The 23483-nt window shown below is 48.5% G+C and overlaps 4 protein-coding genes across 4 annotated transcripts; all 4 read right to left on the bottom strand.

Moving 5' to 3' along the window:
- Positions 1 to 1265: 1265 nt before the first annotated feature.
- ANOM_003316 (putative sugar hydrolase) lies at positions 1266 to 3865 on the bottom strand (the record flags this gene model as incomplete). The annotated part of the gene is made up of 7 exons (XM_015548573.1): positions 1266 to 2120; positions 2162 to 2401; positions 2467 to 2744; positions 2806 to 3455; positions 3543 to 3606; positions 3666 to 3780; positions 3833 to 3865. 7 exons carry the CDS (start codon positions 3863 to 3865, stop codon positions 1266 to 1268), a joined length of 2235 nt encoding a protein of 744 aa, XP_015409302.1.
- An 803-nt stretch (positions 3866 to 4668) lies between these two features.
- On the bottom strand, positions 4669 to 10146 carry iml1 (GTPase-activating protein IML1; the record flags this gene model as incomplete). The annotated part of the gene is made up of 1 exon (XM_015548572.1): positions 4669 to 10146. One exon carries the CDS (start codon positions 10144 to 10146, stop codon positions 4669 to 4671), a length of 5478 nt encoding a protein of 1825 aa, XP_015409308.1.
- A 2783-nt stretch (positions 10147 to 12929) lies between these two features.
- ANOM_003314 (putative C6 transcription factor) lies at positions 12930 to 15223 on the bottom strand (the record flags this gene model as incomplete). The annotated part of the gene is made up of 4 exons (XM_015548571.1): positions 12930 to 13815; positions 13875 to 14587; positions 14648 to 14759; positions 14817 to 15223. 4 exons carry the CDS (start codon positions 15221 to 15223, stop codon positions 12930 to 12932), a joined length of 2118 nt encoding a protein of 705 aa, XP_015409304.1.
- Positions 15224 to 20459: 5236 nt separating this feature from the next.
- Positions 20460 to 22976, bottom strand: ANOM_003313 (putative aconitase; the record flags this gene model as incomplete). The annotated part of the gene is made up of 3 exons (XM_015548570.1): positions 20460 to 21425; positions 21493 to 22705; positions 22786 to 22976. The coding sequence occupies 3 exons, from the start codon at positions 22974 to 22976 to the stop codon at positions 20460 to 20462; spliced, it is 2370 nt and encodes a 789-aa protein (XP_015409309.1).
- Positions 22977 to 23483: the final 507 nt, after the last annotated feature.

The following is a 23483-nucleotide window of genomic DNA, read 5'->3' as shown; positions in this document are numbered from 1 at the left end:
TTCACAGACTTTTCTCTCCTTTACTTCAAATACGGGTGGAGCTTCCTGGTTCATCAACATCAGAGCCGGAGTTAGTCTGTGGCCAACTTTATCATTGCTTTCTGAACATCATGATACCCATGTGTTGTGTTTGTTTTTCTTGCCAGTCTTGTATTTACGACTCGTGATTCACCATTGACATGAGTGGAGCTGTGACAGTCTTCTAGCTAGCTTTTATGATTATTCTGCGTGAGCTTTCAACTTGATGCATACTAAAGTCAGCAAGGGATTGCTGCTTGTACAACTTTTCCCAGACCACCTTGGATGCGATCCGTTCTACATGTCCCATCCTAACTGTGCCACATCCAGAGGAATATATTGAAAACATGTTTCGACCTGTCTAAATTTTTTCAATACAACAGCTACCAGAACACAGACCTTAAGGATCTGCCAAATCAGATTCAGCCAGTTGATATAACTCTCTACCTATATCACCCATAACTCGGTATCTATCGCCAATGATGCCCTCCTGAGCTGGAGGGTCAATCACTCCAAACCAGGCGATGATAATATCTGTGATGGTCTATCCGCGTTAACCCGTGTCTCTCAGACAATATAGTGCTCAGTATCCAGGTACATTAGACATATATATCCATTTGTCTCAAAGACATCTTGACCTGCGAGAAGAATATATCCTGCCATAAATAGTCCAGCTGCCTTGAGCTCAATAAAACGATATAGATGGACGGAGAAAGATTAATTCACCGTAATAGGCACCTGACCATACCAATTACACTTAGTGTTATAAACACGCTGGCTATTTAACGTGCGTTATTCTTTGAGTTCCTGTCAGGATTGCTGGTAGAAAGAATGCTATTGTATTATCAGCCGAGGCATAGAACCCAAGACTATGGATGACTTTCTATGGCGAGCGCCTTCACCCCATTTATTATGTATTGGCCATGGCTTCTGGTTACGTTCAATTCGGTAGTTGGGTAGTTGTACATTCTATTCTATATTCTTTTTTTTTTTTTTTTTTTCTCTCTTTACATGTATATAACGATTAGTGGAAACCATGGATAAGGGGATCTTTTGCGTGCACCTTGTTATATTACACACAAGGCCGTTGGTGATAGTAGTGGCTTACCTATCCATGATACTATAGACTTCACTTCTTTTGAACATTGGACTACATATTGTCGAGGAACTGGCATATCATAATAGTCAAAATGAGCACATTCTACTGTTCATGTCAATAATATATCTAAAGGTCTATAGTATAGAGACTAATGTCTAACCCGAACCAGCTTCACTCCGGCATCATCGGCAACTACCTCATCGCCTTTCAGGGCAAGCTTCACAGTCTTCAACACCTCATGAGTCTTGCGTGGATCGACGACCTGGACCGCCACTTCGTCCGACAGCGATCCATTAACCAGCACCTCGAGGCCATCCAGCGCATCGTCCTGCGGCGCCTTCAGTTTCGGGTTAATCGGAGTGACCGAGCCCGGCCTAATGAGGATCGGAAGAGTATCGAATCCATGCGTTTCTGTGTACCACTGTCCCGGCTCGTAGGTCTTGCTGTGATCGAACCATGAGATCCACTTTCCTTGAGAATCCTGGGGAGTCCGAGGCACATAGAAGGTGACGGTACCCTCGTCCGTGAAAACGGGAGCAATGAGCAGGTTACTGCCGAACATGTACTGTGTATCGAGAGGGTAGGTATTGAGATCATCCGGGAACTCGAGAAACATGGGTCTCATGAGCGGGGTACCCTGGTCATGGCCTGTGAGGGCTTCGGCGAGGAGGTAAGGGGTGAGGAGGATCTTGCGTTTGACGCAGTCACGGAGGACGTCCGAGCAATCTTCACCGTAAATCCAGGGAACTCGGAAGGAGGAGGATCCGTGGAGGCGGGAGTGTGAGGAGAGGAGTCCGAATTGGACCCAGCGTTTGTAGAGGGCTGGTGGCGGGGTGCCCTCGAAGCCACCAATGTCTGAGGCCCAGAAGATGTAGCCTGAGAGCATGAGACTGAGACCACCACGGAGGGACTCGGCCATGGCTTCGTATGTGCTTTCGCAGTCGCCACCCCAGTGGACGGGGTAGATTTGGCCGCCAGGCTGGTGCTGCGAGCGAAGAGGAGGCTGTTGGATTTCCCATAACGGTCAGTCATGGTCTCGTAGACGACTTTGTTAAAGAGGAGGGTGTAGTAGTTGTGCATGCGGGTTGGGTCGGATCCGTCGTGATACTGGACATTTCTGTAGGGGATACGTTCGGCGAAGTCGGTTTTGAACGAGTCGACGCCCATGTCCATGAGACGTTTAAGGTGGTTTGAGAACCATGTGCAGGCGGCAGGGTTTGTGAAATCTACAACGGCCATACCCGCTTGCCAGTAGTCCCATTGCCAGACCGAGCCGTCGGTACGCTGTGTGTTTGTCAGTATGCGTTCCCAACATCTCTCCGTTTTGAGTGAGCGTTGTGGGGTCGTACCCTGATGAAGTAACCATTCTTTTTGCCCTCCTCAAACAATGGCGATGCCTGTCCAACGTATGGGTTGATCCATACACTGATCCGGAGATCGCGCTCCTTGAGTCGCTGAAGGTAGCCTCCGGCGTCAGGGAACATATCAGAGTCGAACTCAAAATCGCACCATTGATAGGACTTCATCCAGAAACAATCGAAGTGGAAAACGCCCAATGGGATATCCCGGTCCCTGAAGCCATCGAGAAAGCCGGTGACGGTTTGCTCGTCGTAGTTTGTGGTGAAGCCTGTTAAAATGAAGATGTTCAGCGTTTAGAGGCCAATTTTGATAGAAGGGAGTATACGCACTGGTAGTAAGCCACAAATTGTAACTCCAGGAGGGAACTAAACTAGGACGTCCGGTCAAAGCCGTATACCGTCTGATGATCTCCTTGGGAGTGTTTCCATAAACCACAAAGTACTCCAACTCTTCACCGGCAATCGAGATATTGACTCGGGTAGTTCGCTCTGACTGCAGCTCCAGGCTGACTTTGCCAGGGTTGTTCACAAAGACGCCGTACCCCTTGGAGCTAATGTAGAATGGGATGTTCTTGTATGTCAATTCAGACGATGTACCTCCATCTTCGTTCCAAATGTCGACACTTTGTCCGTTCTTGACGAATGGACCGAACCTCTCTCCAAGGCCATATAGTTTCTCGCCAACCCCGAGATCTAATGCGGCAAGCATGTGTCCTTGACGCTCAAAGAAGATCCCATCGTCCCAACGAGACTTCTCTGTAGTTTGATCGCCAACATAACCGATGGATCTCCAGGAGTGACCAGTGAGCTTCCCTTTAGCTCCAGAGAACACGAAATCTAATTCGTTGGGTGCTGTATTGATGGCCAAGTTCAAGGGGCCACTGCCATAGTTCAGCTTCACGTTCTTCTCGTGGTCAATCTTGGTATGGCCAGTTGACGAACTCAACTGATAGTGAGGGCCGTTATCGACTTGTCCTGCCCTGGATGCCATATATCAGTAACTGAGCGAGGAGTGGAAGAGCCAATGCTGTTTTTTGCTAAAACAATCCGCACTTGAATGAACCTACCAATGAACAAGTTTGACGCCGATAATGCCTTCCAAAGGAGACGTTACGCTTGCAGTGACGGTTGCTGATTCCGACACTTTGTTAGTTTTTGTTCAACCTAAATCAACCTGGAAAGAAACCAACCTGAATTAAGGGTGTCACCACGATGCCGCTGGAATTTATTTAATAATAAATCGACTTTCTCATTATTAACGTGCAGTCTCTCGACATTGTTCATCCAATCAATTCGAATGCCTTCCTGCGAGATCGTTAAACCACATTGATCAGGAGGCAAGTGCAAGTATACTTACGCGCAGGCGCCACATCCCCTCGGTGAACTTCATTTTTGCGGTTCTGAGGGGGGATTAGGCCCGAATAATTGTCGGCTGAATCTAGAAAGTCCCCTGATCAAAGGTAAATGCGCAATTGACGAGTCGCGCTGCGCAAAGAGAGAGAATCAGCTCTATGTACCAAACCCAGTGGTGGTATCTCGCACTAGCGCATTTGCTTGTAGGACTTCCAGGCCCCCTCATCCGAGAGAAAGGGAGCATCTAGCTTTAATAAGAACACGCCCGCTCAGGCGATTGACACTCCCCAGTCGTCTGATGGTGACATATTGAGGCGGGGTAGCTCTGGCCATTGCCTAAATCGAAACGGACCTTGTCTTGTAGGGGTTTTGGGGTTTGGGGTTGATGGTGCTTCAGACTGATTGCGCCAATCATACTGGGACATAATGGACCGCTAAACTAGCTGCGAAAAAGGCTGGATGGTGGTAATTAACCTCCGCGTGAACGGGTAAATGAATTGAACCGAGCAGACGAAGTAGTCTTGATTCATCCTCTCTTGGCGGCGCGGGGGGAAAGCCGACTCCTTTGCTTATTTATTGTAAAAGGAAGGTCACACGTGCTAGCCCCGAGCCTGGGGCAATCAAGCCGATGTACATATCGATATAGTGTAATAAGACAACTAGTGCATAGAACAATAGTATATATTATGTCTAGGCGCTAAATACGTCTGCACATATTCGTAGCTATTATTATGTATTCAAGTCTTCCCAAATCCGCAAGTAGTACTTTTCATCAATCTTCATAACTGTATTTCCATGACCGAAATTACTTGTCATGGGTCGGGGTATATGGCTAACGTTCTATGTTAGAGAAAGTGGTCTCAAGCTGCCGCTTCTTGGACTGCCTTTGGACATATTACTATCGTCTCGCGACAGATTCCTCATCTCAGCCAATGGCGCGGCGATGCTTTGTGAGGACCTTGATGCTAGACCAGGTGGAGGCGATATGTGATGGCTGACGACACTGGCAGGTAGTTCAAGAGAAGGTATGGACGCATCCGTGAGTGTGGTGGGCGCCGGGCCGACTTTGGTTGAAGTCGCGCGTACTTGTGCCTCACTGTAGAATTGCTCGAGTCTGGCCGGATCATTGCAGAAGTCTGCAAACCCGGTAAGGATATGTTCGGGGGCTCGGTACAGATTTGCAGAATCAATGCTCGCGTGTCCCTGAGGGCTTAGGGGGCTATGGACCTCGTGGACTGGCCGAGTCATGGGCGAAAGGCGTGGAGAGATACGGTCCACAGGATCGTAGGTCCCTGCGCGTGCTCGATATTGATCAGGTCGGTCTAGCCGCTCATGTCTCGGCATGTCACGACTGGCAACACTGCGTGTGCTGACAAGTCGGTTGGCAAGAAGTAGGAAATCTCCTTCGCCAGTGATCTGAGCTAGAAGACTGCCAGATCGATGAATATACTGAGGGTATTGGTAGTCAGGCATGCCCCAGGAATATGACACTTCGACGTCTGCGGGATAAGAGGACCTGGCCTCAAAGTCAAGGACAAAGTCGAACTTCCGTAAGAGGGCCTTATGGAAGTACTGATGGTCCAATGTAACCGGCTGGGAGAATGACTCCGAGTTGCATTGGAGTGGAATTGGGCCCTTAGGGGGAGGAACTTTGAGTTGGATGCGGTATGGCTTCCGGAATGGCTGGGTTTTGTCAATAGCGCAGGCTTCGGCAATGGGAACTTGGACGAGCTTCAACCCAAATTTCTCGGCCGTTGAAGCCCATGACAGTACCGTATCCTCAATGAGTTTGGGAGTGGTATTCATCCAGCTGAGCTCTATATGGAAGCAATTCTCGGGATTATGCAGCCGATCATAATGAAGATCAATGACCTCAGGGCGATTTGAGCGTTTGCGAGGGTCGACGTCGTATTTCATAGCCTTAGACAATGTGATAGAAGCCTTGTTCTTAAATTTTGACGGCGTACTAGGAGTCTGCGGCTGCATATCCTCCATGCTATCGGTGCGAGTATGACCACTTATAGGTGAGCCTTTCGCGGCCTCACCCGCCGGGGTTGAAGGAACTGACTTATCCGGCCGTATTTGGGGGAACCAGCTACCACGAGATTCAGGTCGCGAGACACGATACTCGCTAGAGATCTGGTAGAAATAATTGCCATCCCGAAAGTTGTGTCTCTTTTCTACATGCTGGAAGAGACCGTGTTTCATCAACTCGTTACCAAATTCGACTGCCTCTTCCCGGCTATCAATGTCGCGGAAGTTTTGGAGTAGCCAAGTCGTAAATTCGAAACCAATGAAACAATTGTAGTGCAGCCGCCAGTGCCACCTTCGATCCATCATCCTCACCCCCTTTTCACCCTGGATTATCTGCGCCAAGGATGATAGACTGATACTAGAGCGCTCGAGTAGTTCTGACTCTGGAAGTAGCTGTGCAGGGGATGAGTCTAGCCCGGGATCCACAAGTATGATACGGTCTAATTCAGCCGCAATGACCTCTGATGGGTTCCGTGTCTGGTACATGATGTTGAGGGGGTTCTGCTCCCTCTTTTTGTTGGAGCTTTCGAACCGCTTTTCCTCTGGAGGGATATACTTGTGGCGTTGCCATATATGTGTGAGCTGGTTGATGCCAAGCAGATGAATTTCTTCTTCATTATCTTCATTGAATCCATGAAGGCGCCGAGATTTGAAGTGCAAACGCATCGGGATCAGGACGTAACGCACACGCCAGAAGTGGAGTTGTTGGGCTGCATTGAACAAGTAGTCTCGGTGGCCCGCCACATAATTATCAGCGTAGTTCCAGTTGTATTCCTCATACGTCGAGTCTAATTTTATATCCTTCACCACATATTCAGGACTTAAAATTGTTCTCATCGCCGGAGAATACAGAGTGAATTTTCGCTTCTGATCTGATGCTAAAAGCGAGGAAGTCCGATGCGTGTACCGCGTAACTTCAATCTCCGCACCCTCAACACAAATAAGTCGATGGATCGAGTTGCCTTTGGACAAGAAGACAGTAGCCCCGGCCCTTTCCAAACTATGAGTGTCGAATACGTTCGGTGACTGGAGTGAATATTGCCCGGAAGCTTCAACTACATTTTTCCCAACAACGATCTGGAACCCATGGGAAAGCCGTAGTGAAATCATTTCCCGGAGAAGCAAGCCTCTTGTTTTAGGCGCCTCAATACCTTCTGAGTCTTCGTTGGGGAAGACACGGTATGGAGTCTGCAAATAGTCCGATGCAAGTTCACTTGGAGTGGGGAACTCTTCTGTTGTTAGCGGGAGAATAGCCGGGGACTTCAAGCTCTTCCATTTGACCACCGCAACATGAGGAGGTCTTGGATAAGCATGCTGCCAGCGCCCAAACCAGCTAGTGTCTCGCAACACTTCTCTTGGGGTGTTGCAGGGGTTAATTGAGCGAACCCAAGGAGCCAACGCCTTACTTTGTGGACTTTTTGAGGATCCATTACGCGATCCAGTACTCAAGGTTACCTCGAATTTAGGCCCATGCCGTCTTGGTTGAGCTGTAAGGCGAGTGTCCTCGCCTAGAGGGATCTCGGTAGTTGTAGTCGAGACCGACTCCGGTATGGCTGGACGTCCTTGCTGCTCTGTGTCTTGGAGTGGCTGTTTGGGAGGCACTTTGATCGATATCGGTCTTGATGGCGTAATAGCCGTGCTCTTGATTGGCTTTTGGGGTGTCTCTGGGGACGGGGCCAGGTCGATTACGGTCGATGCACTATCTGACGCACTCAAAGAATCCACGCTTCTATTGTCTGCAAGAACACCCGACAATTTCCTTGAATTTGATGTTGGCAAGCCTCTGGCGTGCTCAACATTTACTTCTGTGCTAGCCTGAGCTCTGGGAGGGGTAGAACTGAGGCCACGAAGAGCGAAGCTGATTGTGCGCGATATACGCGGCAACTTTGCTTTGGAGGAGCTTTTTAAGGCTGGTTTCTTGGGAGAAGCGCTTTTCGTAGACACAGGGCTTTTAGGGGCTGGAAGTGGGATGTCGAACTGTCGCGATGCTGAACGAGTACTCTCGTTTTCCCTAAGACGCAATATAGATCTAGCAGAAATCCTTTCATGTGCATTAGATGCGTTCACTTCTGGCTCACTAGGCCTTTTAAGTTTGGACGGCTTCCGGCGATGTCGCCTTTTTCTAAAAGGCTGGAACACATTTTCGTCATAATTGTCCATCCAGGATAGCACCGTTTTTGGCGTTTTCTTTGATATAGCAAGCATTGCATCCTTTGAGCTTGCTATATTATGCAGGAACGGCTCCGGTCGGAGACTGTCGCTCAATTGATGTCGGAAAGGAGAACTGCGCCTGAAAGTAGCCTTAGGGGGAACAAGACTACCTGGACTAGAACCAAGGACAGAACTGGCAGCTCTAGAGATACTCTGCCCCTCTGAGAGGTAGGGAATTGATATATTTGATTGTTCACTCTCCATCACGCCCATCATTTGAATTTCAAACATCCGCACCCGCGGAACAAAAACTTTGGACTGCTTAGTGACAGTGAATGGAATAGGCGCATTGGGGTCTTTTTTCAGGATACGCCGAGACTCTCTGTAGGTTTCAGGGTTCCAATATGATATATCAAGCCAGTGGGGAATCCCATAACTCCATTCATTTGACCGACCAGACCAATTTGATTTAGAGCTCATCCCTGTGAATGAATCCAGGAGAGCTGACTTCGGGGAAAGGTGCGGCGTCTTACTTGATAAGCTCGCAAACGAATGGCGCATTTCAGGAGAGTTACCCCCATGCTGGATATCACCGAATGTGGCAGTAGTAGGCCTCTGAGCTGGCTCCCGATACTTGAACAGAGGCACGGAGTGAAGAGGCATAGGGCTAAGACAGACAAGATCAATGGCGATTCCGCGGTTCGTGAGTGCTTCAGTAGTGGAGGCTAATGATTCGTATGATACTTCAAAAACACCGCTTCCGGGCGTAATGACTATGATTGAAGTACCTGTATGAACCATATCACGGTCAATATGGTCGAATGCTAGATGGGAAGATGCAAGATGGATAGCTTCGAGTATGTTTCCACGGAGGGCGGTGCTTGGCCGCCCTGCAATGGTTGCCGGCTGGGATTTAGGTGCGTCAGTTGCGTTGACTGTTGGAGTATCTGCATTCTGTACATTGAGTATTGATACGTCCCTTAGGAAGGTCCTGAAATCCTTCTTTAGTTCATCCAAGATAGTAGTCCAATGGCCACTCGCCATGTCATTGACCACTACCCGATAGAAGTCTCTTGTGGGAACGTGGTTCGGGCCGAACATGCTCGTCAGATTCTCCGAACTGAAAGTGGAAGAGGCAATGGCCGATGCATCGTACTCAACCCGCGTGAATAATACGATGGTCACCAGATGCCTTGCATCTGAATTGACCCACCGTTTGAACAACTCAGGGAGAAACCCATTGATAACTCTGCTAAATAGAATGTCGCCAGTGCCTTCCGAATCGAAATTCCACATTTCCCTTGACATCTGGATGAACAGGACGTACTTCGCCGATTCGCTGCGAAACACTGGTATGGTTTGGGGCGAGAAAAACCCCGAAAGGACCTTTTTGCCACGAATAAAGATGTTTTTTACAGTTGCCTTGATACTACCAGTGAATACGATTTTCTGTCCTTTGTAAACGATCCTCTCTGCAAGCTCCGACATGACCAACCTCCACATGTCAGACCTGACCATATACTGGTCACGGAAGGAGATATCAACATGAGAGGCAGCGCATTGAGCACGGTCTACAATCGAGATATGGACGGTTGTCCGGTTCTTGAACCCGAATATGTTGGCGATACTGGTGGTGACCGAAAGCTCTAGCTTGGGAATTCGTGTCTTTATCTCTTGTGGCATAGGTTTAACCACGAAGAGGCATCGACTTTGCAGCGGGGTCTTAAACTTGGACATTGAGTCTGAATGAAGCGTGGAGCTCGATTCAACGTGGCTATCGCGCAAAGATCTCGATCCGAGATCTGCTTTAGCTGAATGTGTGCCATCTCCGGGACACCGAGCAGGTAATATCTCGATCACATCGCCAACTTCCACGCCCATATCGATGAAGGCGGCCTGATTGAACAGGATTTCCTCCTTGGAGAAAGTCTCATCATGAACCCAGAGCGAGCATTGGCGACGATCCAAGCCAGTAGAAGATAACCGGATTGTCCTTTCATCGGGAGTCGACGGTTTATCACTCTGACCATCGGTCTGAGATAGTGCCAGGGAACGAGTGGTAGAGAGAGTCTCTAGACTGGCAGCACTCACCTGTCTCAGGTGCGAGTGCTTCATGGGTCCCCGTAGAGACATTTTCCCTCTCACCGTCGCATATTAGATGGGTCGCCCTGCAATGTCCCTGATAGGTAATCAAGAGTGGCTCGGAGGTTATCAAGTTAGAGCTCCCTATCCACCAAATCCCCACACTTTCTTGAAGAAGAAGGCGGTAAAGATTAAAATATCACGTGCTGTATTTGTGCCTGAGGCATGATATTCACCACAGCCTGGTATTCTCAACTGACTACTAGTACCTACTTCCGGAGTACTGATTGATGTACTTACTATGTACTAGGCCTGTAACGTACGCAAGGGACTCCTGAGTGTATCCATGGAAGAGCACGCCAGAGAAGTGGAACCTTGATAAAATACGGAGTCCTACTCAGAACTTAATTAACACCTCCTTACTCGATCTATGAGTTCCCTTTGTTGTCATATGCATGTCCGCAGTGCCATTAAAGAGCTAAACCCTAACTTTGTTGCTGGCCTCAGAGGCTCAGACTCTCAGTGACAATTTATGGGGATGTAACCTAGTAGTACGTATGACATACACCCATACATGTGTGGGGTGTTCTAGTGCAGTAAGGACTAAGGATCAACAAACCGACCTCGTAAAACAATACGCGAATATGATGATACGCCTACTGCAGAACTGTTGGGGCCTAACTACAACCACCTACCCTTTAGGTAGCGAACCATGGGCCCGGGCCGACTGTATCACTCCGCAAGCAGTAGCCCAAAAGATAGATAGATCAATCGGCATGACAGGCGTAAAATCTCAGCCTCGGGGTTTGAACAGACTATCGGGGTTTGGGTCCTAAAACTACGGCCATTCAATACAGCAGGCACTAGTGGAAGCCATGCTGCGTAATCTGTACCGAACCCACCCATATCTCATTAGATCGAGAGGCCTTTCGACATTTTGGTCAGGTGCCGCCAATACGTTAAGATAGCCCCTTATACGGAATAATCTCGCACTGACTACAAATTTGACGTAGATCATTTATCCGTATACAATCCTAGTTGGGGAGAAATTCTTCGGGATTGTCAGAACATCGTGGGACTGAAATTTCTAGCTGGTTAACCAACCGACTGGGTCCTCACTGTGAACCCATGGAATCCTCAGCGAACTTCTATGTAGTACGGAATTACGCCTAGGTGTATCTACTTCATCGACGGTAACTAGTGCAGACCCGTCACTTACCAACCATAGTTCATTGGGAGACTTGAGACGGTCGGGCACAGCCGCCTGCGTATTCGACCCGACGGTATGGATGTAGTACTAAGCTAGCTCTCGAATAAGACTACAGGATTCTTGGAATGAGAGGTTCTAGCATATATTCCATTTTTATAAACTGTGTGGTTTAAATATGGCAGCTACCATGTTGGACATGCCCCCCAGATGGGTCGTGTGATTGTATTTGCAAAGGAGTCTCGGACTCCGACGATCTGACGCCGAGCGGCTGGTATTTGCTTGGAGGGTGGACCATACGGTATGACCCGTCACCCAATGTTAAGTCAGGGGATGGCAGATCAGTACTTACCCAGTAGGAGAAAGAACACTGAGAGTACCGGCCAGAAGGAACCTTCCGCTCCCACGGGCCGGATCGCCAGCGAATGACAGTCTGTCTTTATGGAAAGATTTGCCCACTCTATACAGGTACTCTGTATGAGAGGAGTGGCCTTGACTAGGGAGCCCATAGGTGCTTTTCACACTAAAGTACCCTGTCCACCTGAATATACTAGTGGAGCACATCTGCTTTGAATTATCAGCTGGTGTGGAGCTCTGCATATTTAACTCACTCAAGAGGCACGATCCTCGTCAAGTGGCTCAATTGTCGGTGACTTACTTCCTTACTTAGTAAGGCCAAGCGAAACACTTACTGAAAGATTTTCCCGAGTCGCAAGAGCGGCGGATACTAGAAAGTTCTTACTTCACCTAACTCTTGTACAGGTAGATCCCTATTGTGCTTACTCTTAGGACCGATACCCGATAGGTTGGGGAAGTGAAAGAAAAAGAGAAAAGGGAAAAGAAAAGGCAAGGAAAAGAAAGGTAGAGAGAAAGAGAGGGAAAAGGGAACCAAAGAATAAACTTATTCAGTAACTCAGTGTATCTAATGATATATTGCTTGATCAGTTCAGGTTAAGTCAAGGTGGGGGGCAGTCAGCTCCAATCACCGGGGTGAAAGTTACTTGGGCAAGGTGGCATAAATTTTCAGAATTGAAGAATTGAGATGGAAAGAATTGATAAGGTATGTGATATCTGGTCGAAAGACCACCGAGATGGGTAGACCATGAACGAATCCACATCTGCCAAACCATAAAGCCAGTCCGAATACACTAGGTGTAACCATAGTGGGCCGTAGCAAGCTATCGAAGACTTAAGACCTTTCGGATTTCAAGTCCGGAACGGCATCTGTTAGGTCGATAAGGCAAATGTAATGGTTTCGCTTGAAATGCCCCTCGTTGGGTAGTCGTGTTCGGTACTAAAGGGGGCAATTCAACAATTGACTGGCGGTGTACACTAATGTGGGCACGTGTACTGGCACAATAGCGACCCGGACTAGGCGCACGCCAATTTTCTAAATGTAGAAAATCTCGGGACCTTCATAACAGTCAGTTTTTGTCATTGTCCGCGTAAACTCCAGTGTCAGGTTCCAAAGAATTCTGAGAAAGTAGGTCTCTACACACGAGTTGAGCCCGCTGAAAAGATAAATCTTTCGTCGACATCACAGCTAACCAGCGCGACACCTTGGTAACTTTTTCCCAGGCCGTCCTTTGTTGGACAGTTCCTGCCTTTGCAAGGAGTAGTAGCTCAGTCAGGAGCACGGCGGTCGATTGCATGAGAAAGTGCAGGACACACCACCAAGGTGAGACATGGTAGACCCATGAAGGTTCCGGCGAATCGGGTAAGAGGTCAAGCATTTGACCCGCCAGGTCAACACACATAACCGCCATTGTATTGCAGAAATTTCCTGGTATCTCACGCCCGGAGCCCTCCATGTGAGACGACTAAGACATGGCTGAGTAATTAAGATCTTGGCACTATAGAAACGGAAGGCGAGACATGACCGCTGCCTCTCAAACGCTTGGTGACCGTGAGTAAAGTGAAAGGCTGTCGGAAGCCGGGAGAGCCACCCGTCTACTTTGCCGTTCAAGGTGGAGATGGCCATCTCTACTTCACGCCAGGATTTTCGAGCAGCTCCTGGAGCATATAATGTGTCAATAGACTCTCGCATGATCAAACCTAGGTCGACGAGACAGAGAAAATATAGCGAGGTATTCGGCGTGAGCGAGTCCACGGCATTGTAGGCAGCTTGCCCATATTGTTTACCCTGGTACGACATTGGGGGCCCGAAGCCTTCTGAAGTTGTAACTTCGTTGGTGGATTTTGTCGAGTTTATTGAGGATAGCGCCTCCATAAAGATGTTACGGCTCTCATTATCCGTGATAATTTGAGCGACGTTATCATCTAGAAATTCTTCCTCCTGGAATGGCACTGGGTAGGGTGTAGTGCAGAAGTCGCTGCTGCAGTGAGGTGGACGGCCAGTCATCACAGAGAGTTGGATATCGAGCATGTAAATGGACCACCATACACGATAGCGAGTTTCTTTAGACGTGTGGACAACCATACTGCTCTCATTGCGTAAATTCAATCCCATGATAACAGCGGATCTTATCGAGGTGCCGCATATTCTCCATGACCTGCGTAATAAACGGAGAAATTAGATTTAAGCTGTGAGCTACGACTACACCAGACGTACCTATTGACTTGTCCCACTGATAAGAGATAGAACGATGTTAGACCCTCCACTTGCACCTGTTGTAGATTTGGATGATCCAATAACGCCACGTCACTCATACTGAGTTTCCAGGCCCGTGAAAAGTATAAAGGTCCATCATCTGGCGTATCTTGGGCGTCAGACTGCATCTGGTGACAGTACCTCGCAGCAATACCAAAAATTAGATTTAGTATCGCTAGCCATCTTTTTCCTGGTCGTACGAACGGAGTTGAGTAGAAAGACTTGTACTGCCTCAAGAATATCGCCTTGCCGATAATCGGGAAGAAAGGGTGGATGATGGAGAAGTAATTATCCACGAGCTGGTCAGCAAGCATTTGTGAAGGCCGCTGCATGGGATCGACATTATCTATGACAGGGATTTCCGAATCATCGAGGAAAAAGCTCACAGACGCAACTGACTGGCGGTCCCAACTCTCCTTGGGACTGGGAGTGACAGGACTGGAGCGCTCGAGCATTCGTCTCAACCTATAAAGCCATGTTATCTCGGAATGTTCCCCGACAAATCCCATTGCTTGTATCTTCTCATCACGGTTGAAGTCTTCGTTAATGTAATCTAACGCCACCAAAGAGGAAATCGGATCAGGGTCCGGATCAGCTGGAGTATCAGCTCCTCTAGCAGTGGGTGTAGAGATTGACGCCTTGCGACCAAATGCCTGGTCATTGCCGGCGCGTTGCTGCGGATCGTTGGTCAAAGAGCAAACGCAGGGGGTACAGAGGGAAAAAGAAGAACCTACCTCATTGACAACCTGCTCGATATGTTGGGCAGTTTGCGAATCCACCTTCGAGCAAACATCTTCCAATAGAGCTTCATAAATTTGCTTCTGGTTTGTCAGATCACTCAGTTGCCTATTACCCACTGTCAGAAATTCAAAACCAATCCTCGCGAGTCGTCACACAACGCACTTGGCCATCTTCTCTCGTTTCCGGTCGCCGTACGAGCAACGAGTGCCGGCTTCTTGGCATCGCTGACAAGTCGGGCGATGCCCGCTACATTTGGCTTTCTGTTCTCGACAATTCTCGCATGCCCGGCTGACCCGTCCGCTGCTGGTCCAGTTGCTCGGGTTTGCTGACCTGGGGATTGCTACCTTGGAATTCAAAGCGCGCTCACCAGAGAACATAGACGAAGCACCTGCGGGGTTTTCCGCAAAGCCAGCTACCATGTCGTAGTTGACGGAAGGTGCATAGGACGGCTGCGAATACTGGGGCACCGCCCAGTCGTTGAAAGTAGCCTCATTTCCTGGATACTCAGATGAGGACGAAGAAGTGTAAGGCGGATAATGAAAGGGAGGAGGACGGTTGGGGTCGGACATTGTAACAGGAAATCTTGCCAACCCCCCTTTGTCCCGGCCCTCTGATAGTGCGAACAACCTGGATGTTAACACACTAAGCCCGAGCAAGTGTTGAACATTGAGAGTGGCTTAAGAAGTGGCTTACAAACACGGGAAGCAGCGATGTTTCCTGTCAGCCACGGTAACGTACGAACAAACATACCTATGAAACTGGCGGTGGTAAAGTGAGGGACCCAAGTCAGTGCCAGGATGGCTTGTGGTAGGCTGGAGCTTACTGCCGTGTTCACTGGCGCGGAAGTCGGCTCGCTTCCGAGTTTGAAACCAAGGTATCATAACCAAGGTATCAATACTTGTGGACATACCTTCCGAGTACCAACCCTGTATTAAACAACACTGAAGTTCAAGACAAAGGGCACGGCTGTACCTAATAATCGAAAATTGTAAAGAGGGAAATTTTTGGGCACCGCCATGGTATTGTTGTGTTTTTTTTTTCTGTTTTGCGTTTTTGCCCCCTTGAATTGTTCTCTTTGTTATGTGTAATTTTTTTTACCCCCTCTTTTCTGGGCATCGGCGACCCTGTTGTGGTTGGGTATCTTCATGCTTGTTTTTTGTTTTTTTTCTGGTTCTTTCTTGAGCTGGTTCTCCTTGAAGACATGAAATTTCACAGCAGAGCCTCGGATTATATAAGGCAGCGAGGTCATGGGAGGCCCTCACTATACCCTATGATTTCTGCCCGAGGCCATAATTGCAGGTTAACTTCAATGACTGTATGGTCGCAGAAGTTCCAAATGTTCCTGATGACCTCAGAAAAGAGAGAGGCATATGCCTCGATAACATAGCTGGCTCAATGACTCAGTAGCATCGGACTCCGAGTTCATGTCATGGGCCGAGATGGTCTTTAGACTAGTGCGTGAGCACTATCACCTATCACCCTATCGTGTCACTCGCAATGACCTGTTCACACCGTTCTCAGGGTGCAAGAAGCATCAATGTTACCCTCAATTGCAGGGCTGTGCAACGGCACGAGAATACGAGAAGCTTCTAGAATCATAGTGTGGCGTTTAGAGTGAGAACGCTCTAAAGCGACACATTTGTCGCTAGAGAGCTGCAACATATCATTGCTGTCAATTGGAGCTTCGACACCCACTAAACCTCACGATTAACTAGCGCGCAGGAGTTAGTCCATGGAATGTTTGTTTGCTTGAGCGCTGTTAAATCAGAGTCCATCGGCCCAATATCAGCTTTGTATACACTTGCTGCTCGATCTTTAGTCATCCACATGGGTTGAGAGAAGCGAACAAATATTGTTTCATTGCTTAGAACTTGTGCCCTCCAACAATGACTTTCTCCACACATCGAGCAGACACCAGCACCGACGAGAACGAAGTAGTTGAAGGACGGACGATGCACACCATAACAATGTTGCCGCATATGTGCGTCGCTCTCGCCACATCGGTTTTCTTTAGATCTAGTGGTGGAGAAAAGTATTCACTCACGCACGAGGGTCATGGTACATAACGAGCGCATGGCTATAGCTTAGCAAATATGGATATAAAACGACGTTGGGCTCAATAGCCGAATCCTCGAGTGATTTGACCATGACATGTAGGAAAGCTCCGGCGGTGGAACTTCCTGTGGCTAGGCCTTGTAGGTCAATGTCCGATTTCCGTGGTTTCTTCTGAAAGAATGAATAGTTTTCAAGGCAGGTCTTCAGGATGGCTCTTTTAGTCTGTGTCCATCAGGATGATAACCCAGAGATCTGATTAAGCGTAAGGTTAACAACTGTCTATCAGAGGTCATCACAATCCAAGGGAGGCTCATTGCCAGAGAAGTGACTTCCTGAGAGATATCAACAACAACTTGAACTCGACATATTCTCTTTCATCGACTGTGGTCACAGGTTCATTTATTTGAGGAGTTGCAGGAAACACCAACCACTGGGAAGTTTCCCATGTCATTCTACTATGCCGTGGAACTACATACAACCGTTGATGCCTAGGGATGCCTAGGGATGCCCAAAGACGCCTTGAGGCGGCAAGGCAGAGAGCCTTGAAGAACCATGCCTTGTTGATGTGCGCGATGAGGAAAAGGCCATCGTCAGTCGACGGCATCATCAACAGGTTAGACTTAGGACTGAAGCTAGTGAAAATTGACATTAGCAACGGGGATCAATGGAATAACTGCTTATTGCTTACCTCCGTGTACTCGTTCTCTCGCGTCCTGTTCGGGCGATGTCAGTCTCTCAGTCAAACGCTTCGTGTAACATTTACGGGTTCATTCCCGGATCCGTCCTCGGGGCGTCCCTGGATGCCATGATGTTTCGTTTGCTTACTCATGCCAGGAACATCGTGGCAGATCTTAGAAAATCTCAAGACGAAAACATATTGCATGTTGAAGGAAGTGATTAGGCCTCGACGCTGAGATTTTTGAGAAACAACTCAACTACATTAGTGGAAAAAAGGGGAGGTGGAGAGAAGCAGGAGAGAGGGAGGGTGGAGAAGGAAGGGTATGGCAGAAGAAAAGCGGTGCAAGCAAATCACACCGGCAAGCTTTCTTCATACCTCAGGGGGATTCAAAAGATTATAAACCCAAATTAGGTTGTAATTCGGCCGAATGTTTGAACAAATGGGTCCGACATGTTCACCAGCTGCCCCATCGATTGTGCGTTGGGAAAGTGCTTTGATTGGCAAGGAATTATGTTCCGAAGGGCATTGGATCAATTTAATCTTGGATCCTGACATTGATTTCAAAAAGCGGAGCAATAGTTTTTCCTCAGGTGACCCCCTCTTCTACAAATTACCGACTAATCTACTAGTAGGAGTACCTACGGTCGCTGTCGTTCTGACTGCCTTCAGGTACACTTGACCCCGACACCGTATGGTAGTCTCGGAGGCAAGCTGTCTGCAAATCAAGTGCCCACCTTGCTCATGTTTGCAGGTTGCTGGACGCAGGAGGCTATTAGAAAAGCAATGCCTCCCTCAGCCTTGCAGAGCGGCCAGTGAGCGTGGGAAACTCGTTCCTCGCCTCTCTAAAAAAATACCCTGATTTCGGATGATGCGAGAAACAGGGGACTACAATTTGTACATACATCAGACTGACATTTGCATGAACTAACCTTCCTTCGCCATGTTCACGACCAGATTTCCTCCCTGTCCTACTTGCCAGCCCCTGGCCACCAACGCTTTTAGCAACAGGTATCCAAGAAATGCCCGGCTTCTGAAGTATCTACCCATTTTACTACGAAAGAGTCTCGCCAGTCGGTCGTCCACCAGAAGCTCCCTAAACAACAGATGGTAAGGGTGTTTGTTGTCAGTCGCTGACAGCTCACGGAATAGTCTATAACTTCTATCCGTCATCCTGATCGCAATCAACAAAGTCCTCAATTTTGATTGTTGAATTGGACCTGCATGGCGTGTAATATGCGGATCAATCGTAATAAATCAAGACGCTATCGAAGGGAGATAGGACTAGGCAAAATGGTGAACATTCAGTCGGACTGGCAGTTTGAACATAACAGAACACACCAACTGTCTCGTTAGTCCGTTTTGCTCGCCGGGCTGAAGATCAGCGGATTAAATATCCGAGACGAGTCTCTTGTGGGGTACCCCTAGCATTCATGCCTACATACCGGATGAACCCTTTCCCGATCCTCATCTGCAATATTGGCTGATTCTTATTTCATTAGCCTCAAGATACGCTTTTGATTGTTGTGCATATTGAAGAAAAACATGACGGTCAAGCAGGAGAAATCTCTATCGTGACCAATGGGGCATAGCCTAACCACATTATTGGAAGGATTCAGTGCGCAGCAGGTTCCACCTCTTGAGGGAAGCACGGCCCGTCCAGGATCTCCATAGTCCATACGCTTGTCTCCAGTTTTTTTTCGGCGTAAAACGGTCCACAACCTCCTCGAATGCAACCTGTAGATTGGTCACCTGTGAGAGTGAACTACAAATGGTCAAAAGACAGATCCATACGGTGGTCATTTTCTTGTCCCGCTTACGCCAAAGATCCTCAGACAGTACTCTCCTTCATAAGCAATCTTGCCAACTGTTTCAATGACTTTGCTGTCGTAGAGTTCCTTTGGTAACCGAATGTCGGGGTGGCAGACGTAGAATCGATAACATCATGGATCGCATGGATGCTAAGCTTTGAACCAATTGCAATGGTCCGTTGGGCTGGCATATATGTACGCACAAGTGAGTTAAGGTAGGCCATCTCAGTGGAATCATTCCCTATGTGAGGATTGTTCAATAAGCAAGCCGCCTAAAAATCAACACGCCTAAGATCCAGATGGGTGATCTCACATCTATCAGCTGTCCGACGCGAGTATGCCTTGCACAACTAAATAAAGCGACAACAGAAATGTTCAATCGGAAGGAGAGTTTCATTTTCTGGATTCTCATGACAATAACAGGCACTCCAAGGAAGCTGAACGGGTACTAGGGGGGAACATTCCCAAAATAGCACGCTACAAAACCTCTTAAGGCTCGCGGAAAAGGCGATGAGCGGAAGCGCACAGTACGAGGATTGGTTAGCAAAGCGGGGAGCAGTTTCAGCTGGTCAAACGTAAAGCTGCCGAAGCTGTTGTCCCAGTACTACTAGCATTTGCATTTGACCGTCACCGGTGAGCTCGCCATTATTGCTTTATTGATCATTTGCTTTTGTACAACTGGTAGGTGATGCTCTCACCCATTGTAACGTCTCTTGATTCTTCACGACACTCTTCTCTAATGTGACACTGGAGAAGTGCCTAGCTATGGTGCACAGCGACCAATCTGATCAGGAAATCAGACTATGTCATGTACTGACATCTCTTCATCCTCGCATAGGCACATACATACGGGAAGACCCATCTCTTTTCAAATGAACTCATGAATGGACATGATGTTCAAAATAATGATATACACTAGTAGTGAGTACAGACCTTTGCAAGGACAGGTGAGGTAAGTGTTCGTGCTCCTCAATATCTGTCAGAATTTATCCAAGCTACCCATAGTTTCCATGTTGACTAGCGGGCTGAATCTCGCGATATATCAAGTAAAATACAACAATGCATTTATCATTCATCAGATAGGCAAGTGTTGGCGCTATTCCTTAAGGCTAGCCAATATCTATAGGATGGGGAAATATAGATCTAGTCTATCGGGAAGATCTGCCGAGTCTGAAACAAGTCTCCCCATGCCGGAATAAATTCTCCGGTCCTTTGCATGAGTGTTTATGGTACACGAGAAAAGTTCTTCTCCCTAAATATGCGCTAGGAAAGGTGCTTGGACATCAGGTTAAGTGCACTGCCAGCCTTAAAGTACTCAATCTGCTCCTGGGTAAACGAATGAGAAACTTCCGCTTGCCAGGGCTCACTAGAGGATTCCGTGGGAGTTACTAAGAGTGTGAGTGGTTGGCCAGGAGTCAAGGTCGCCAGACCCTTGATACTGACAAGATCCGAAGAACAGATGCGGTCATAATCCGCCTCATCGGCGAAGGTAAGTGGTAGCATCCCTTGCTTTTTCAAATTGGCCTCATGAATACGCGCAAAGCTTTTAGCGATGATGGCAACGCCTCCAAGGTACCGAGGCTGGAGAGCGGCGTGTTCACGGGAGGATCCCTCCCCGTAGTTATGGTCGGCAATCACTACCCAAGGGCGACCTTTGGCTTGATAGTCCCGAGCCGTGTCGGGCACGCCGCCATCTTCACCTGTCAAGCGATTGCGGATCTGGTTCACCTGCTCAGTTTCCGCGTTGACTGCCCCGATCAAGGTATTGTTCGAGATGTTCTCAAGGTGACCCCGAAAACGGAACCAGGGCCCGGCGGGAGTGATATGGTCGGTGGTGCATTTGCCCTTGGTTTTGATGAGAATGAGGCAGTCCTCGAAATCAGTTCCGGACCAGGGCTTGAATGGGGCGAGCTTCTGCAGGCGCTGGGAGGAGGGACGAATCTGAACTTGGATATGACTGCGGTCACCTGGAGGAGGGGCTAGGTAGGCAGAATCTGAATCTTCATATCCCCGGCTGGGGAGTGACTGGCCAACAGGAGAAGTAAAGCGAAATTCCTCTCCTGAGGGAGTCGTCAGACTGTCCTCATTTGGGTTGAATGAAAGATCGTCAGAGAATATCTTGCCCATGACTACCTCCGGGGAGGAAAGAAATACATGGGTTGCTGGGTTAGAATCTAGACGACCTGAAAAGTTACGATTGTATGAGGTAACGATGGAGTTGGGCGTCCCCTGTAAACGCCTATCAGGAGGTGATTATCGCAATATACGAAGTGTAATCAGGGCGGGATATACATACTTTTGGCATGTCAGTACGGTCCCAAGAGCCACAGCAGGGACCACAGGCATTGGTCAGCATCGTCGCCCCAACCTTGTCGAGGACATCGATAATCCCAGCGTTTTCGAGTGTACGTCGAGTCTGTAAACTACCGGGAGACACCAGTAGAGGTACTTTTGGTTTAAGACCAGCATCCAGTGCTTGTTGAGCAACACTAGCGGCGCGTGTCATGTCTTCGAATGAGGAGTTGGTACACGATCCGATGAGACCAGCCGTGAGCTTTGGCCACCCGTTCCCATTCACAGCTGACTGAAACTTGGACAGTGGGGTAGCGAGATCTGGTGTGAAGGGTCCATTGATCTGTGGTTCCAAGGTTGATAGGTCAATCTCTATGACACGATCGTACTCTGCCCCATGGTCAGCACGCAGCTCATGGGAGACCGACTCAACCGCTTGAGCCATGTCTGGTCTGTGGTTTGCACGAAGATACGCTGCCATCTGGGGAGAGTAAGGGAAGATGGACGTAGTAGCACCTGTCTCGGCCCCCATGTTACAGATTGTGGCCATTCCAGTCGCCGAGAGTCCCTTTGTGCCTGGCCCAAAGTATTCGACAATGGATCCAGTCCCGCCCTTGACAGATATCAGACTGGCAAGCATGTTGATCACATCTTTGGGAGATGCCCATCCAGTGAGTTCTCCGGTCAACTTAACACCAAGCACACGAGGTGCTGTTAACTCCAACGGTAAACCAGCCATGACATCCACTGCATCAGCTCCACCCACTCCGATCGCAATCATCCCCATACCTCCAGCATTTGGGGTATGAGAATCAGTCCCGACCATGATGCCACCGGGGAAAGCGTAGTTTTCGAGCACAATCTGATGAATAATTCCAGCGCCAGGCTTCCAGAAGCCCATATTATATCTTTGACAGGCACTCTCCATGAAGTCGTACACCTCTTGGTGGGCCTCGAGAGCGCGAGGAAGATCCTCAGTCTCGCCGTCGCGACTAACAATCAGGTGATCACAGTGTACTGTTGTTGGAACTGCAGTGGATTCAAGCCCTGCAGACATAAATTGAATGAGTGCCATTTGAGCAGTAGCATCTTGGCAGGCGATTCGTAGGGGCCGCAATTTCAGCTGTGTTTTCCCTCGGACTATATTCTCATCGTTTGAGGCGTCATCTAGGTAGGCATAGAGAATCTTCTCAGCGTAGGTCAAAGGTCGACCCAAGCTACATTGGAATATGATTAATATGCATTCGAACTCGAGGGCACTCATTTGAACGGACACAGCTGGGAGAATAGCACCTACCGATGGCGGACCTCATTGACCTTGCGCGTAAACTTCAGCAAGTCAACATGCCGATGTTGCTCGAACCGGCTCAAAGATGCTGTACTAGGTGAAACCTCTGAGGCAAACCACCTATGAATTGACCTTGATCTCAGCCAAGGCCTCGAGCTATGTTGTGAGGAAAACCTGGGTCGCATTGCTATAGAGACCATCTTGCCTGCCTTTCTTTCAAAAAGAGGGAGCTTCAAGATACCCCACAGAACATAGAGAAGATCTCGCAAATATAACCAAGGCTATGTGTTATGTGTTTAGTTATTCTCGAGCTCTCATTAGCTAGTAAGTTCGCAGCTGCTGTCGTTTCGGATGCATCCGTCACGAGTATAGAGTCGGGTGCATCCGACCCCAAAAGCACCCCACGCCACGCCTGTGAACAAACACTTAACCGGGGTCCACATTTATCGTGATAAACGAGAAAAGGAGGGTTTGCTCTATGCTTTTCTCGGTAGTCGGTGCCTCTTCTTGCTATGAATACCCAATCTATGGTGTAATGTAACCTCTCCCTGACATAAAAGACGCGACCTTGCCTTTTCGGCTTCTTCTCTCCTCCTTCTCCCTCCCTCCCTTCAACTCGGGCGTGTGCCACTCCGCGCGATTTCTCCAGCTAAATCGTGAGACCAATATAAAGTCGAATCTCTGTCAAAATGTTGGGGGAGACTTTG

Source organism: Aspergillus nomiae, assembly GCF_001204775.2.
Source record: "Aspergillus nomiae NRRL 13137 chromosome Unknown contig00054, whole genome shotgun sequence".
Taxonomy (NCBI): Eukaryota; Fungi; Ascomycota; class Eurotiomycetes; order Eurotiales; family Aspergillaceae; genus Aspergillus; species Aspergillus nomiae.
This window is presented reverse-complemented; position numbering and strand designations above follow the sequence as displayed.